We start from the raw sequence: 18,180 nt of genomic DNA on the forward strand, positions 1-18,180 counted from the left end.
GTATGACATTTTATTTATGTAAACAGTGCTATAGAAATAAAGTCTTGTTGACTGATTAATTGTTTGATTAGTTGACGTAAAATCTTCTCTATATAACATTCGTTTACTCATCTCCGACAGTCCCTGAAGGCAGCATTACTCACCGGCACAACGGAAACATCAGTACCCAGAATTCTCTCTGCCGCATGCGCAGTACGTGCTCCGGCCCAAAGGCGTTGGTGGTTGGTGACCGTACGAAGATGCGTTGCACTCCGGCAGCATCAGTACCAGCTCCGCCGTGCTAATAAACCAAAAACCGGAGGAGACGGAGCAGAAATAAAGGCGGTGTTTGCGACTGCAGCGGCGGCGGAGCACCGGGGCGGCAGGATGGGAGACCAGAAGGTGAGCCGGATCCGGAGGAACAGGTGTCTGTGATGGGGGAAGCCGTTTCTGGGCGTAGTGTACAAAGGAAGGAGGGGGACGAGCTGCGGAGCTGGGGAGTTTGTGGATGCGGTGCGGACTCGTCTTTCGCAGGGACGTTTTATGTTTGAATCAGTGTTTGTGTGGTTTGAGGTGAGCTTTATCTCGTGCATGCTATCGATGAGTTTGTTATCGATGTATCGGCGGTAATAGTGAGGGACAGGGGGCCTTGGCGCAGCTCCCCTCGCATCAACAAACATTACACAGTCCTCCAGTGATGAATGGGCTAGTTCACTGTGGGATAGCCAGCTTCAGACACAATATAACCGGAGTGGTGACATATCAAAGCTGTGATCCGTGTAATAATCGACCCAGTGTGTATCCAGTCCCTTTTAAGTCGGCTGTTCAATGGCAGTGAAGCTGCATTATTAAATTATGAATGCGCATCCTTCCGCCCGTGAAGTGTCCTCCTCCCTCTGTGTGCACTGAGCCCAGCTCCCTCTGATCCAACCTGAGAACTAATGTTTAATCATGTTAAGAGGCAGCTCGTGTGTCCTCTCCAGACAAACACTGATGAGCCCTTCAACCACAGGCTCAGTGAAATGAGCTGGTGAAGTGTTAGTACACAGGGCGATCCTGCAGCCATTTCAGTGGTTTTCAAACTGGGGTCTGGGGACCAACAGGGGTCCTTGAACGGACTGCAAAGGGTCTTCAGCAAATGAAGGAATAGAATATTTTAATTTGTATGGAACAACAAAGAAAGACATAGCACTGACCATTTGAATAACTGTAAATTATAGTGATTCTAGTCTGATAATTGATCAACAATAAAGACTTTTTTATATTTTATATATGTGGCTGCAACAAATGATTATTTTCATTGGCAGTTAACCTGTCGATTATTTTATTGATTGATTGATTAGTTGTTTGGTCCATAGAATGTCAGAAAATTGTGAAAACTGTCAGTCAGTGTTTCCCAAAGTCAAAGTTGATGTCTTTAATTGTGCTGTTCACAACACACAGATATTCAGTTTACACTGTATGCCTTTTTTTATGTGTATTGTGTGTGTGTGGCTGTCTCTTAACTTTTGATACTTTTGATAGGGTCTTATCTTTTGCCAGGCCGCCAATGGAAACAAGAATTTGTTCTTAATGACTTGTCAGGTTAAATAAAGGTCAAATAGAGTAAAATAAAACAAAATAAAGTATAATGAAAATAAACTGTTCACTGTAAAGAAACCTGAAGAATTATGCCCTTTTTCCCATAAAAAGGACTCAAACCAATTAAATATGTAAATAGTGGGTGATTTAATGGTTGAAACCTCAATCAATTAATCAATTCATTGTTGCAGCTGTAATTATATATATATGCATATATTGTGGGAGTCCTTGTCATGAAAAGGCTTGGGAACGCCTGCTGTATGCTACAGACTTTGGTAGAGAATATTAAACTATATAGGCTTTGATTTTTCAGACTGAAAGAATCAGATTTTGCCTTTTTGTGGTAAAGAAAATGTTGCATATAGAGCTGCAACAATTAGTTGATTAATTGATTAGTTGTCAACTGTTAAATAAACAAACTACTCTGATTATTGTTTTGAGCTAATTTTTAAGAAAAAGGGTCCAGATGCTCTGATTTCAGCTTCTCAAAAGAGAAAATGTTCTGGTTTCTTAATTTTTCTGTGACAGATGCTCAGTAGCTGTGTCTTTTGGATAAAACAAAACATTTGAGGACATCACTTTGGGCTTTGAGAAAAACATTTTTCACCATTTACTGATACTTTATGGACCAAACAACTAATCAATTGATCGAAAAAATGACGGACAATAATAAAAATAATCATTAGTTGCAGTAGTAGTAGTAGAATGTACAAAGTTTTGAGCCTTTTTTATTTTTTGGGTGGGGTCTTTTTATGTCTTTATTCAGATAGGACAGCTGAAGTCAGGACAGAAATGGGGGAGTGAGAGTGGGGGTACAACACACAGGAAAGCCACAGAGGATCCACAGCCCCAGCACACAGGGTGCACACTGCACCAACCGCGCTATCAGGGCATCCCTGAATATACAAAAGTTAAATTTTGTCTTTTTCTTCAGGAATCTCTGCGTAAGATCACCCACACGCTGGCCATGAAGAACGAGGAGATTTCAAACTTCGTCTGCACTCTCAAGCAGAGCCTCGACAACTTGGAGGTACGGAAACGCACATGGGTGAACTGAAATTTAATCCAGGCTGCGCCCGGGATGGTGTCTCCTCTGTCAGTGTGTTCAGGTTACTTCCTGTGTTCACTCATTATCTTGCTGTGACTCCAGGCGAACTCCAACAGGGTGCAGGAGGACCTGGAGTCAGAGTTCACCTCCCTCCACTCTGTTCTGGATGAGATGAAGGAGAGCATGCTGACGCGCATCAAACAGGAGAGAGCCAGCCGCACGTATGAGCTACAGGTCAGCTGCTGCTGCGTTTCCTTAAACCCACAAAATAATACAGAATGTATTTTACTTAATTGCTAAAATCTTGTTTTTTTCTATAAGAATATTTAAAGGTAAAATATACAAGACTTGTCAGTAAACACACCGGAAAGATAGATGATTGCTGAGTTTCATTACCAGGTCATCAGACGCTGATGCTTTGGGTTGATAAAACATCCTGAGCACTGAAAAATAGTGAATAAATGAGGACATACAGGCAGATAGCAGAGTCTCTGCAGACACAGACACCACCATCACACACTTCTAGTGGGTTAAAATGATAATAGAGATGAATCATTTTATATGAGCGTATACATTGTCTTTTAGGAAAATTCTGCGTACTGTCCCTTTAAACGTATGAGAGAAACTTTCTCTGTGGTTGGTATTTTTTGTGAAATGTGAATAAGTAGATTTTCTGAGATTCTGTCTTTGTCATTTCTTGATCACCAAATGAATGATGTGTTTTCCTTTGAAGTCACCGCGTTCATAAAGCCTCCTGACACCTGACCTTTTAGTGTCTGACTGAAAACTAAAAAGGTGCCCTCAAAACTCTGAACACGTGGGTCTGTACAGGAAAATTTAAATGTCATCAACTTTGCTTTGTGCTTTTACAAAATCAAAGAAACCACAATATTACGTTACACAGAAATAAATTAAAGACATCCTACTTACCTACATACAACTGTTTTTTTTTTTTTAAAAGAGAGAATAAAATTGAGTCAAACCAAATGTATCTTTGTATAAAACAGCCAACATGTCATTAATATTAAGTCAGTAAACTGATTAGTATGTAAACAGACTTTAGCCTGATAGGGTTTAAATGTTCAAATTGACCAAAACCACACATTTTAAACAAAGGATGTTACTTTATTTTTATTTTTTTTCAATTAACAGAACAGATACACTTCAAGGTCTACATGCACCCAAGAAAACAAAACAAAAAAAACAAAAAGGGAAGCTCTGTAATACTTACACTTATGTAACTGTTATGCTGAGTAACCCTACATTATCTTCATACATACTTCAGTTACTTTTTAGAAGGACCAGATGTGAAAAAAATAAGTGCCAGATGTTTACATTTCCTATGTCTGAACTGTAAAGTTAAGAGTTTAAAAGTTTGAAACCATGCACCTTTTTACTTTTTTACTCCAATTTATTAGTTTTCACAATTGGAAAAGAAGTATTATGTAGACAAGTACAGGATAAAAACAGCTTACCTTTGTAATCCTACATCAGAAGTAGCATGTTGTTTTATTAAACACAATGGTGGATTCAATGTTATTTTATCTTTTTTTTTTTCAGTTTGACTCTTCTATATCCCCTCAGCATGATTAGCTAAAACTTTTTAAAATGATACGTGTCTCTGTGCATAACAACAGACACAAACACCGCACAGGCTAATTAGCTTACTAATAAAATGATCATCTTCTAATAAACAATGTGAAAAATGATCAAAGTGCCAGATTAAGAATGTTAAAAGCCCAAATTTGGCCCATGGGCCACCGATTGAATGTACCTGCTTTACAACATTATCATTTTTCAAGTGCTCAGCAAATATTTGGAGAGGTGACGGTCAAAATATTTAATAAACTGTCCCCATGTTTTTTAAAAAAAGGTCTGAATTTTCCTCTTGGTGGCATGAGCTAGGTTTTACATGGATAAAGAGTTGGAAAAACATTTAAATCAGTGTCCAGTTGTGGGTGCCTCAGAGCTCCTCCTCACAGCTGCAATACAGTGTTTAGCCTGAAGTGCACATAAAATGTCCGTCTGAGAGTGTTACATTAAAAGTAAAAATAAACAAATACATTCTGTATGTAACATGAAGAATATTGACATGCTCGGCCCTCTAGAGATATTTAATTATCAAATTACTGTAATAGATTTGTTTATCCACATTAATAAGTCATAGTTTTTTTTTAAAACAAATACGATTAAAAATTATGTGTTTTAAGCTTTTTGCATCATGGGTTGCAAACAAACATCTGATTTTGAGTTTGCAGTAGTTTTTTGCAGCATTCATTCATTGAAATACTGTGTTCTTGCTAGGTCAAATTATCACAGATTATGTAATTCTCTTTGTCTCTTGCTGCATGCATCAAAACCTCTGCAGCCTCAGGACCAAGCCATGACTCTCAAATGATACCGCTAACTCCACAGCTTCTGCAGGGAGCACAGTGGTCCCATTATTACTACAGATCATCGTGTAAATGTTGGCAGATGTGACTTGTGTTTGACTGTGGTTGGTATTTTTTTTTTGTATGTATTTATCTCAGAGTCAGCTGAGTGCCTGTTCCAAAGCCCTGGAGAGTTCAGAGGAGCTGCTGGAGCTGGCCAACCAGACGCTGTGCTCATCTGAGACAGACGGTTTCAACCAGGTAACTGACCCAGCTCCACTGCTGACGTGATGCTCCTGCACTGTTCCCTCTGCTCACTGTTTTTAACTTCTTTTTTTTTTATAAAGGGGACCTATTATGCTCACTTCCAGCTTCATATTTTTATGCTGGGATTCCACTAGCATAGCTTTGCATGATCCACAATTCAAAAACATCTTTATTTACCTTATACTGGCCATTTATGCAGCCCCTCAGTTCACCCTCTGCCTGAAACAAGCTCCGGTCTCTTGAAGACCCTCCCTCCCTAAAAGCCCACTTTCTTCTGATTGGCCAGCTTCCCAGAAGCCTGCAGAGGGGACAGCAGCCATTGCTTGTGACCACTGCAGCGACAGCTACTGCAGAGTGGAGTGTTGGCTGCCAGGACTCACTGATTACTGTGCAAAAACAACATTTTATTAACTGATTTTAGGTGACTATATTTCAAGGGGAAAACATTTTCTGGTCTTCCCTGTGATGTTCTGTGGCTGCTCTGTCTAAACAGCTGTTTACCGAGTTTCCTAATGGATAGACAGTTTTATTTGTTGTTAGCAGAGGTATTTCTGGCTATCTAGGACTACAACCATCATCATCATCATCCATCAGGAAATCCTGTAAACAGCTGAAAGTTGAGGCAGAGCAGCTGGAGGGCATTGCAGGGACGACCAGAAAATATTTTTCTCATGAAATATAATCTAGTGCTACTCAGCATCATCTCTCATCTTTTTGCCAACATGCTCAGGGGCATATGACAGCTAAAGTAACTTAGCATAAAAAATAGCAATATGGAGCACTGCTTAGATTAATTTACTGTTTCAGACCACAAATGAGACAACAAAAGGAGCAAAGTATTCCTGGTACTAAAGTACACATTTTTTAGAACTTTATTTGTTGATTTTGGTGAAACTGGATCATATTTTATGGAGGAAATATTTTGTCTTTTCTCCTCTGATGTCCTCTGTCTGCTCTGCCCCAAACCTTTGGTCATTTACAGAGTTTCATGATGGACAAAGCTTTACTTGTTAGTGGTTAGCTACTTTAGCTGCTAACTGCTAGTTAGCTCAGTTAGCCATGCAGCTGACGTCTGCCCGGACTGGGAGCTCAACTCTGGGGAAGTGTGTGGCTAACTAGCAGTAGCTACTGCTCGTTACTTTACAAGTAAAGCAGAGCAAACAGAGAGTTGAGCAGCCGCAGGGCATTGCAGGGAAAATCAGAACATATCACACTTCTCTTCACAACTGAAACAGCACTTTCTGTGAGACAAACTGATCATGAACATAATCCTGAGCAGAGCCATGGCATGAAGACAGTCCGAGTGTGTGGGCATACTGTGCTGTGCCTGGAAAAGATGACCATATAAAGAAGTCCACGCCAACGTAATGTCAGCTAGAGTAGAAAAAAATGTTGGAATCGTTGCATTCAGAGCAATCTGAAAGCTGCTCACTTCATCCAACAGTGTAACATTATATATATATATATGACAGAAAATAAGAGAAAGCATAATAGGTCCCCTTTAATGACTGATGGTGAATTTCAGTGTCCATATATATGATTTAATCTCTCTTCTCGTGGTGTCATATACTACCAGTTATGTTAACACAGCCACCAGCGACTTTGTGTGTCAAATGACAACATGATGGGCTCAACTCAGTTTTCTCTTCGCTCCGTATCTCTCCTTTTCCTTTCCCTCTCTGCTTCTCCTCTCCAGGCGGCCAAAGACATTAAGGATAGGTATAGTACTCAGCCATCCATTGCTTCCCTTTTGTCATAGCCTCCTGTAACCATTGAGTCATCTCTTAATGTAGCATGCATGCATTCAAACTGCGTAGCCACCGCACCCATTTCATAGACAATAAGCACTATGGAAAACTTTCCACTCGAGAGCCTTTTGTCTTTGTGTTTCCCACTGTCCTCTCAAGTCTGTACCATCCTGTGTCGGCCCCTCCCTGACTGATGACTGCTGCTCGCCCTCTCTAGCTCTCTAGCCTTCTGAATGTCGATCAGGGTGATGACTTCAGTGGTAGTAACAGAAGTCTAGTTAGTTTGTGGCCTTTAGTGAGCAGACTTAGAATCACCTGTTGTTGTTGTTTTTCTATTTCCGTCTCTGATCTAGTTGAATAACGGACCTCCCTTGTTTCCACTCCGTGTGTGTGTTTTTGTGTGTTTTTGTGTGTCTCTCTCTTTGTCTTCAGCGTGACAATGGCTCCAGCCTTTCGCCTCTCCCTGAAGGCTAAAGCCAGTGACAACATGAGTCACTTGATGGTGGATTTCAGCCAGGAGAGGGGGATGTTGCAGGAACTCAAATTTCTCCCAGGTCTGCTCCACTTTTAATGCAAAACTAAATACAAAGAAAACAAAAGAGCTGTGAGCGGTGACACCAGTACTGTGCTTAACTTGAGTATCCCCATTTCATGCGATCTTATACTTCTGCTCCAAAACCTTTGAGGCTGAATTAGCTCAGTTGTTTTGCTTCATTACATTTATTTAACAGCTGTACTTCTTAATTACTTTCATTTGTACAAAAAATCACAAAAATGTCTTTCTTATACCTCACACCCCTTAATCATTCCATAACATGTGAACAAAATGCAAAAGTGCAGTAACAATATGTCAGCCTTTTTTTGATACAAATCTCTAAAATCAAGTCAAGTATTTCATAATTCTAGTACAGCAATACGCCTCATACTGTCGTGTTTCAAGATGCAATCAGTTCGTTTGACAGGTTAACTCGAATTAAACAGTTTATTATAATTCAAATATATTTATTTGCTTTTTAACTGCAAAAACATACGCCTCTTACAATTGATGCGACTATAAGTGACATGACAAAATAAAACAAGTTATTTAAAAAAGAGAAAGCTTATTATTGTTATTATACATAATACTGATATTATCAGCCAACAAATCTAAATTCTATGATTCAGTATCTCTAGCATGTAATTAAGTCACAGTAATCCAGAAATGGCTGCCAGACCCTCTAAAATCCCTGTGTGGGTAACCTCAAGTATTTAGCTTCGCCAGCTTTAAATGTGTCATCACATCTCCAGCTCAGCACCTGTATGTAGGAGGAGTAAATAAATAAAATAAGGTATCAAGCCAATAGGGATGTTTTAACAGATATTTTTCACTTGTTTTAAGAAAATACATTTTTAGGATCCAATTATAGTGACAATTTTCTTCGTAATTCAAGTTTTTTTTTCGCTTTTCTGTTTTATAAACAATGCACTGTCACATAACATTGGGGCTTTTGCACTGTTATAGACTGAACTGTTTAACAGCATATAACATAGTTTGAATTAGCTCCATCTCACCTAGATACAATAATAAAATGTTATTTACACATTATTACAGAAGTACCTAGAAGAGTGCACTCAGTAGAGTCTCAGCGGTTTTTCAACAGGCAACCTGAACCATTTTGATTAGTAACCATAATTTAATTACATACAGTAACTCTAAAAGATAGATTTTTTTAAACTAGTTATTCTCCAGTACTGCTAAGGTAAGCCTTGTTTTTAGCCAAGCTGTTGTTGGTGTTATATATAGGTTTTATTTGGATTTTTTTAAGGTTTTCAGATATTTTTATTACTTTGAGAGGTCATTAAACATATAGCCATAACTGTGCACAAAACATTTTATCCTGATGGATTCATTAGTATAGATTAGAATATAATGCTTTTATTGTCATTGCACATTGCAAAACTAAGTTTGATATGCACCTCCTAAAACCTTTCATTCAGATAAATGTGAACAATAACAATAAAAAGATAAAAAGAAGTAGTAAATGAGGTGTATAGTGATAAAATAGGCGCGTGTTTTCTAAGCGACTACAGTATTTGTGCCTTGTGTCAAAGACAGAGTTATTAGTGCATGTCTGCAGTTTTTAACAGCTGTCACACAGTAGGGAGTTATTATGAGAATAGTCTGCGAGATTAGCTGCAGACAATCTCCAGCCTCAGTTTATCTCTTACTCACACACACATGCACACACTCAACTCATCACATAATCCTCTCCAGGCTTACACCTGACAGAGATGATGATAATCCAGTTATATAATCTGTATGTAACACTATGAAATTCTTCATTACTTTACTCTTGATACTCAAAGTAGATTTAGCAGAAAGTATTTTTACTCAAGTAAGTTTTTTGTGACAGTATTTTTGTTGTATTAGTACCTTTAATTAAGAAAAGGTATGTATACTTCTTGATATTTGCAACTAGAGTTTATGAAGAGTAGACAAAAATATTAAGCGTACACTCTGAGAGAGTATAATCACAGCACAACAATGGCTTGATGTCAAACAGGCCACAGTTGCATAAGCTCCACTGATCAATATTTTTTATATTATGAGTCAAATGACTCCATGTAATGTGAAAGGGGTCGTTCACTGCGCAGAAACCACAGAGAATTATGTGTCGACTCTGCAGCTGTGTGAGTCGTCTTAACCTGTGTAGTGCAGTGGTGTGGTTTTACAGCTCACATATGTACTGTGGGGCTCAGTCTCACTGCTAACAGCTGCTTACAGCTCAAACAGCTCTGATAAAACCACTGCTGAACACCTGTTCAGAACCACACGCACTGAAGTTAGTGGCTAGCTGTTGTTAATAGCAGCTAAAGAACCCAATATGTACCTCCAGAGACCATAACAGAGCAAATTGAAGAGTGAATATTGGTCAGGTGGACACAAACGTAACTCCAGATGAATGATCATATTGCTCCGGATCTGATTGATGTGCAAATATAAAATTGTTTGCTAACACTTTAGTCATTAGTTTATGCTACACTCTGTACCTCTCCTATCCTTTCCAGGATGGTAAAGTCATGACCCGCCTTTCTGTGACTCTGATATTACATGTCACCTTGGTTGGTTTGAGTTGGGTAGGATGTGGGTAGGTTTATTTTATACTATTAGGTTTACTAAATATACTAAGTGTAAAATTTTAGTATACTTGAGTGTGCTTGCAGCCTAATGACTAACCAGAATACTTTTAACTGTGTTAATGGTTATTTAACTCTATGTTTGCTATTTTGGAACAACTATTTTGTACCAAGTATATTTTAGTTGTAATTAAATTGTATAAAAGGACAATTTTATGTGCAGTTAGTGTACTTTAATGTGCTAAAGTGGAGCAACTTCAAGTGTACTTGACTGTGTATGTACTAATATACATACTTGATTAATGAAATTCAAGTTTACCTCATTTGTGCTTGGTTTTTCAAAGTACACTGAAGTACAGCTTTAAATAAACTTTAGCATAGAAAGTGCACTTTAAAGGAGACTACTAATAGTGTATTACAAATTACAAAGTGTATTAAAAGTGTATTACCAATGTAAGTGTTAGCATTTTAGTATACTTTTAGTACACTAATATACAGTTTAAAATATGATAATATGAGTACACTTCTTGTAAGTACACAGAAATACCACTTAAAGTATTGCCAAATTAATGTATTTGTTTTTAGTGCACTGAAGTTGATTCAGTTAAATTTCTAATACACTAAAGTATTCAACTGTTTTTATTATTATTATTATTTTTTTTTTACCTTGGTAGGCATTAGGAGTGTGATTGGGTAGGGTTAAGCTAAGAGTATCGGGATAAGCCAATCAGAGGCTGGACATGCCTTTTCCATCCTGGGAAAAACCATATAGTATACCTAGCTGTTAGCTTGTTTTGGGGTAATTCTGCCCCCTAGTGACAAAAGTCAATTGATGTATCTGTAGTATTACACCCATGTGATAAATTATAAACTTTATCCACAAAGTAAATGTAAAAAAAAATAAAGTGTTGAACAACAGAAGATGAAGTTGATTTTTTGACGTTCCTTGTAACAAACAAACTGTCTCTCCAGTTCCTGCCACTCCAGAGATCCAGGTCTCAGAGTGTCAGGTGTGTGACAACACAGTGAGTGTAATTTGGACCCTACCGGAGCCTGACAGCAAGATTGACCACTACATACTGGAGCATCGACGCACAAACCACGAGGGCCCGCCACGCATCAGAGAGGACTACCCGTGGATGGTGGTGGAGGGGATACGAGAGATGGAGCACACTATCACAGGTAGGAGGAGGACTGCGAGGGGATATTTGTTGTCTAAACTGTGATGAAGCTGCTCATAATGGACACTTGATTTGTTAATTTATTCTCAGGTCTGCGCTTTGACACACGGTTCATGACGTTCAGAGTGAAAGCGTGTAATAAGGCTGTGGCAGGAGAATTCTCTGAGCCGATCACACTAGAAACCCACGGTGAGAATATAGTATATTACATTATGAGGCTGTATTGTTCATATTATCTTACCATAATCAACAAATCATGAAAAGTTTGTGGGGTCTTTGTTGATTGAAGTGTGAATATCGGCTTGTGTTTCAGTGTGTTAATAAAAAGTCTCATTTCCCATTTGCAGCCTTCACGTTCAAACTGGACTCTACTTCAGCGCACCAGAACCTGAAGGTGGAGGATTTGAGTGTGGAGTGGGACAGCAGCGGAGGAAAGATACAGGATATCCGCAAGGACAAGAACCGGACCAACTCCCCGATGCACTCTCCAGCCAGGTTTGCATCAATGTAAACACACAGCGTCTTTAATCCAGGACTTTGACTGTCAACACCTGAGGTGTCTGTGTTGTTGTACTTAGAAAAGACTGTGTCAGACTTTTTTTTCTTGTTCTGAGTTATGTAAGCTAACATGTTTTTGAATTCCTGAAGTATTGAGTTTTTAACAAATGTGCAAAATACAACTTGTTTTGTTGAATTTTTTAAAAAAAAGGGTTTTAACAGAGAAGAAAAGTCTTTCATAGACCCCCTGCTGTGCATGTGCAACCTTTACATTGTTTAATGGTGCAAAAAAAAATTAAGAGAAAAATGTTCATAAATTTGTCATTTTTGACTGAACTGATGAATGTTTAACCTCTCAAGATCTGTGGCCACGCAGTTGTTGTCACTGAACAACATGGATGTTTGTCCACCGTGTGTGTAATCAGGTCAGCCTTGATGTCACCTAAGAGAGCACCGACAGCCCGGCCCGGCAGAGACAGATTTACAGCAGAGTCCTACACAGTTCTGGGTAAGAATACAAACAAAAAACAAAGCACAACAAATGTGCTTCTACATGCCTGACTGGAGTTATAGCTGAACATTTATTTAAAAATGAGTTGTTTTCTAAGAAAATGACAGACACCTTGTAATACTGTGAAGACTTGTACACTACGCAGTGCATGGCAGGGGAAGCACCTTGCATTATTGAGGTTGTTGGCTAGTTTATCAGCCTTGCTGGCCTTGCTACACTAGCCTGTGGCTACCAAGTTAAGCTAGTTAGCTAGCCTGCTGATCTTCTTGAATCTCATCCTTCTGAATAGACACTGAGTTTTGTCTTGTTTGGCCACATTAAACCAGAGTTAGCCAACTTGTGCTCCATAGACTGCAAGTCCTTGCATTGACGGGACAGTTCACCTAAAATCAAAGATACATGTTTTTCCTCATAGCTGTAGTATTATTTACACATCTAGATTGTTTTGTTGTGATTTGCTGAATTTGGAAAACAACGGTATAATGACTGTATACGGTATAATTTGGAAAACAACAGTATAATGAAACTAGATGGCTCAAAGCATCAAAAAATCTATTTGAAAAAGTCAGCAGCAGAAGTCACACTGTTGACTGTTAACACTGTAACTCTAGAGTTTATATATATATATTATCTGGTCTTAATGTATCATAACAGCTGACACCGTGATTGACGCTGGCCAGCAGTACTGGGAGGTACGGTTTGACAAGGAGAGCAAAGCCTTCGCCGTGGGTGTCGCCCTGCGGAGCCTTGGAAAATTTGACCAGTTGGGGAAAAGCAGCGCTTCCTGGTGCATCCACCTGAACAACTGGCTGCAGCAGAGCCTCACAGCCAAGCACAACAACAAGGCTCGGACACTGGACTGTCCCATCCCCAACAGTATAGGAGTCTACGTCAACTATGATGAAGGTACAAAAAACAACATACACATAGTCAGAGGTCATGTTTCCATCAACAGATTTTTATGACCATTTTATAGTAGAGCACTGGAAACAGTGAAGAGAAATGGCAACGCTGGAAAAGAGTTCCTCAATTTTGCACAAAAGTTTTTATGAATGAACAAAGTTCTGACATAGCAAACATGTCACTCACATGACTGATCAGCTGTATTTACTGTGAGAGGAGAAGAAGAAGAAGAAGAGGAAGTTGTTTCTGTCATGAATATAGTTGACATGACATGATTCCTGAAGTCCTCACTCCATTTTTCCCCCATAGATGACAAAGACAACTGGTTTTGGGATTTGGCAAAAAGCTGTTTTTGTTTCTGGTTTGCAACCACTACTCTGTTTATTACAGCCATGTGCAACATAACCTATACCAGCAGCTCCTGGTCAAACTATGCTTTGAGTAGCCAAGTATTTTCACTCCAGACCAGTTAATGAAACGTGCCTAATTCAGATTTTCTTTTTTTTTTTTCTTTTTTTTTTTTACAAGATTTCAAAAGTTTGCTTCAAATTTGCGTGACGATTAGATGAAATCATAGTTGGTGTTTGACTGATCACAGATATTTTTTTTCTATTTTGAAAAGACTGTAAAGATGTAAACAGAATATCTTTGGTTTTGGGCTGTTTATTGAACAAAACAAACAATTTGAAGACACTGGGAAATTGTAATGGCCATTTTTCACTTTTTTATACATTAAACAGAAAATAATTGACAGATCAACAAACAATGAAATGTTAGGTGCAGCTCTACTTTTTATATTGTACGGATGTGTTATTTATCATCTTTATTCTGTCCAGGTGTGCTGTCCTTCTACAATGCCAAAACTAAACAGCTGATGCACACCTTTAAAACCAAGTTCCAGCAGCCAGTTATACCAGCTTTCATGGTGAGAAAAGCTTTTAAAGATAGCTGTCATCTCAATGAATCCTCAGCTGTTCCTGCTCTTTTTAGTTTTTAACCTGCCTGTTGCTGTGCTGCCCCCTTCAGGTGTGGAACGGCAGTTTTTCAGTAGTGACGGGCCTGCAGGTTCCCAGCGTGGTGCAAAGCGGCCAGAGGAAGAACAGCGGCACCAGCAGCTCCAACGCCAGCCTCACCTAGACTTTCACATCCGCGCAGCCCAGCTGGACGCCCACCCCGGCTCCGCTCGACCACGGTCACCACTGCAGAACATCACCTCTGCCCGCTGGCTGGGGTCCGAGCCATATCACGGAAGAGTTACATCACTGGAAGATGATGGTTTAGCCTGTTCCACATGCAGTGTCTGTGATGCATGACGACAAAAGCAGCTCTGGGAACAGAGTGAGTCATCTGCGCCGTCAGTGACAGAATTCTTCAGATGTATGACTGCGGCTGTTGTGATTGCTTGGGACATGTTAGCTGTAGTCTAACTAGTTTTCCTCTCTCTACACATTTATTTAGCACTGTCCCACTGCTGCTAGAGCAACGACTTAGCGCTGGCCGCTGCCCTTCCTTTCCCCTCCATCACCAAAACTGTCAGTCGTACTGTCAGCGCAGGCCATTCCTGTCTGCTCTCTCCCTCGTGCCTTCCTCCTCATTTCCAAACTGATAGGCCAAATCGGGTGATCCGTACCAACACGCTAATATTTCACTGCAAGAAATGGGCTCCCGATTTCAAGTTAAAACAATGTATTGTGTCAGTGTCAGTATAACTTGGTTGTGATGTAGCTTAATGGTAATTATCACCTTCTGAATCTGCCTTTATCCATCAACCAACCTGCAGTATGTAACCCAAATAATAACCTGCTCCTAGACAACAATGCTACTGAATAGAATGTAGTCTCAACAAAAATCAATATGCAACACCTTTGTTTTTGCGCCCATTTTTCATGAGTGGATGTAGAAGATCTAAGATGTCTTCTGTGCGCAGGAAGGGTGTATTTCTCTCAAATTTGGTTAACAAATGTGTTGAAATCTGTGTTTGTGAGCGCTTCTCCTTTGTCAAGGTAATCGATTCACTTGATGGGTGTGACATGTAGAGATGCTGATTAAACAGGTGTGCTTTGGACTCGTCACAATAAAAGACCACCCTAAAATGTACAGTTTATCTTGAAAAAAAGACATTTATTCTGCACTCCAAGGTCATGACCCATCCCCATATTCTTACCCTAACCAATCACTTCTCATGCCTAGACCTAACCAGCCCAACCAACAAAGGCAATGAGTACTAGCCAATCAGAGGAAGAGTAGGCAGGGTCATGATTTTGCCCTCCTGGGAAAAAAATGTGGTAACTGTAACCCTATGTGAAATATATGAGAGCAGCCATATGTCATGTTTCTGTCCTCATCACAGGCTAGTTAAAGATGTTGCAGACTAATTGACACGTGCTGACTGTCTGTAGATCAAAGTGAGTCAAGAGCCTCAGTGATGGTGTAACTACAGTTTTTACATTTAAAAAGAAGGCCCATTCATTTTAGAATGGAGTTTGGCAAAATAAAGTGTCTTAATGATATGAAAAGTAACAGATGCCTGACAGGGCAGATGATTTGGGCTGCTAATAGCTAAACAGCAATTTGGTTTTCTTATTTTATGCATTTAAATTGGTAAAGATCTCAGACTTTGTAATTAGAGGGACTGTTTTCAGCCAAAAAAGGGTGGGGGCGTGACGCAGGAGTGGATGGGTTGCTCTCACCCATAATCATAGTTGAGTGTCCAATAAATTACTTTTGCCGAGATCAAACTGCACATTTTAGAGTGGTCTTTTATTGTGACCAGTTCAAGACACACCTGTGCAATAATCATGCTGTATAATCAGCATTTCTAAATGCCACACCTGTCAGGTGGATGGGTTATCTAACATGGACTTTGACAAATCTGTGAACAAAATCTTGGAGAAATAAACCTGTTGAGTGTACGGAAGAGATTTTTTTACTTCAACTCAAAATAACAAAAGTCTTGCATATATATTTCTGTTGAGTATAGTTCATTACTCAACCAGGACTTACTGAACTTTACTTTGCCAGCAATGTGTAGATCATAAGAAGTGAACAACACTTACTTGGGATTTATGTATTTCTTGCCAAGGCATGCTGACTTCACAGTGTTTACTGCATTTAGTCTTTGTAGTCAGATCCCACACATTGCGTGCAAGAAACTAGGTCCTTTGGCCTCCTGCTGAGGTTAGTTTTTAATTAGAGTCAGTGTTGGCTGTGGAGTTTAATCTGACTGCACAGAAAGTTAGAGGGGAGTTTTTAATCAGTGTAACTCCACGTAGAGGAGTCATCAGATGTGGCTTCAGGATTTTGGAAATGACTGTACTGTTTATGTTCTGTTCACCTGACTGCACCCTAATGCTTGTATGTACAGTATGTATGTGTCTCTAATCCTAATAACACCACTTTATTTGCCGAAGAGGAACTCCATTTATGAGTAGTGGACTTCTCTGTAGTCCAAATATAACAAATAGCTAGCAAGTAGCCGCAGCTAACATATTGTATCATGAGAGTTAGCCAGGTTTGGGGTCCACCTCGGTGGGAAACAAAAGTGATTACGTCTGGAAACTGATGTTATGAAGTCCTTATTTGTGCACCGGCCCGACCTCTGAGTCATGTCATACGTCACACATGGTGACAGTCTTGCTTTGCCATGTCACTTCTTCTGTATGCATCTCCTGAATAACTGTAGCCTGCAATGCTTTAAAGAAGCTGAGAATTATGTTAAACTTTATTTCACATGCTGACATAAAGTCACAATTTATTGTAAATAGTTTAATTTTTCCACTATAATGTATCAGTCATTGAGGTAATAAAGGAGTGAGAGCACTTTGTTCTTCGATTTCTGCTTCAACAATTAAGAGAAAAAACAAAATTCAGTTGTATAAAAAAAAGTGTAAAACAAGACAACAGACCAGGTACAGAACATCATAAAACTGATTGACTTATGATTTTTAACTGCTGCATAGCACATACTATAAGTTTGCTTGTTCACATGTATCTGATTTGATGTGATAAAAGCAAGAGTTTGTCTTCACTGAAAAACTATTCAATACATCCACATACAGTAGGTACAGTAACCACAAGCAAACAGTGGTGTACAGTTAGTACAGATATTAAATGACATGACCTCTCACAAACTGCAACAAAAACTCCTTCAAATGTTCTAATCTCATAAATCTGTTACTTAAAACATATCAAAAGTCTTAAGAAATCCAAGCAGGGGAAAAGACTGAAAATACTGAAATTGGTGAGGCCGCAGTTTCCCATTGTTGGGAAATTCAGGTTCAGTTCTGTCCACAATTAACCAGAAATTGTGATTTAAGGGTTTCTGCAGGTTCTTAAAAGGTCTTCAATCCAGTAATCTGAATTTTAGGCCTGTATGTGTCTTAGAATGTCTTAAATAAATCTAAATCTAATCCTTACATGCAGAAGTGGGCCAAGATGACCTTGTTGGTTGTTGTTGTTTTTTTTCAATGTCTTCGTGATGAAACGTTTTTATTACTTTATATTCCAAGTATTCCTCAAAAAACTTTGAGTTGTCAATTTGGCAGTCAAGAATATTTTAAGTAATAAGTAGTAAGCAAGTCCTATTTCAAGTTCAAAATTCTGTTTAAGTAGACTAATGTAATGATGTTGATATAAATGATCATTTTAGGAAGCAAAAAAGTGGTTAAGAAACACCATTGAACCTCCGCTTGAATCTCTTAACACTTTTTAAATATTATAGAGGAGACTTTCAAGAATAATAAACATCAGATTTGCTGTAGGAATTTGTGTGAGGTTTGCACCTTTTTTTGCACTAAAAAAAGGTATTTTGGGTAGGATCATATTTAGGTGATTTTCAAAACTTTCCCTTCATATGATTCTTTAATACTTTTTTCCTCTCATTCAGAACATATGGAGGACATGTTTATGTCTCAGTTTGTGTGAAGCTGACCCACACTTTTGGGTAAAATGCCTGTATTAAACATATACATCACAC

At 39.0% G+C, this 18,180-nt stretch overlaps 1 protein-coding gene across 2 annotated transcripts; it reads left to right on the plus strand.

The window, feature by feature from the left end:
- Window positions 1-201: 201 nt before the first annotated feature.
- fsd1 (fibronectin type III and SPRY domain containing 1) lies at window positions 202-17,587 on the plus strand. Of its 2 annotated transcripts, none has more exons than XM_084722854.1 (13): window positions 202-381; window positions 2,495-2,590; window positions 2,711-2,842; window positions 5,140-5,241; window positions 6,944-6,966; window positions 7,428-7,549; window positions 11,085-11,294; window positions 11,384-11,482; window positions 11,641-11,800; window positions 12,217-12,299; window positions 12,957-13,208; window positions 14,042-14,130; window positions 14,232-17,587. In XM_084722854.1, exons 1-13 carry the CDS (start codon window positions 367-369, stop codon window positions 14,340-14,342), a joined length of 1,494 nt encoding a protein of 497 aa, XP_084578980.1. In that variant the 5' UTR covers window positions 202-366; the 3' UTR covers window positions 14,343-17,587. The 2 variants fall into 2 exon arrangements, with proteins under 2 accessions (XP_084578980.1, XP_084578979.1); XM_084722853.1 differs by having other exon boundaries at window positions 322-381; window positions 11,641-11,788.
- The last annotated feature ends 593 nt before the right edge of the window (window positions 17,588-18,180 follow it).

The sequence above is a fragment of the Lutjanus erythropterus genome, chromosome 7, assembly GCF_056507025.1.
Source record: "Lutjanus erythropterus isolate fLutEry1 chromosome 7, fLutEry1.hap2, whole genome shotgun sequence".
NCBI lineage: Eukaryota > Metazoa > Chordata > Actinopteri > Lutjaniformes > Lutjanidae > Lutjanus > Lutjanus erythropterus.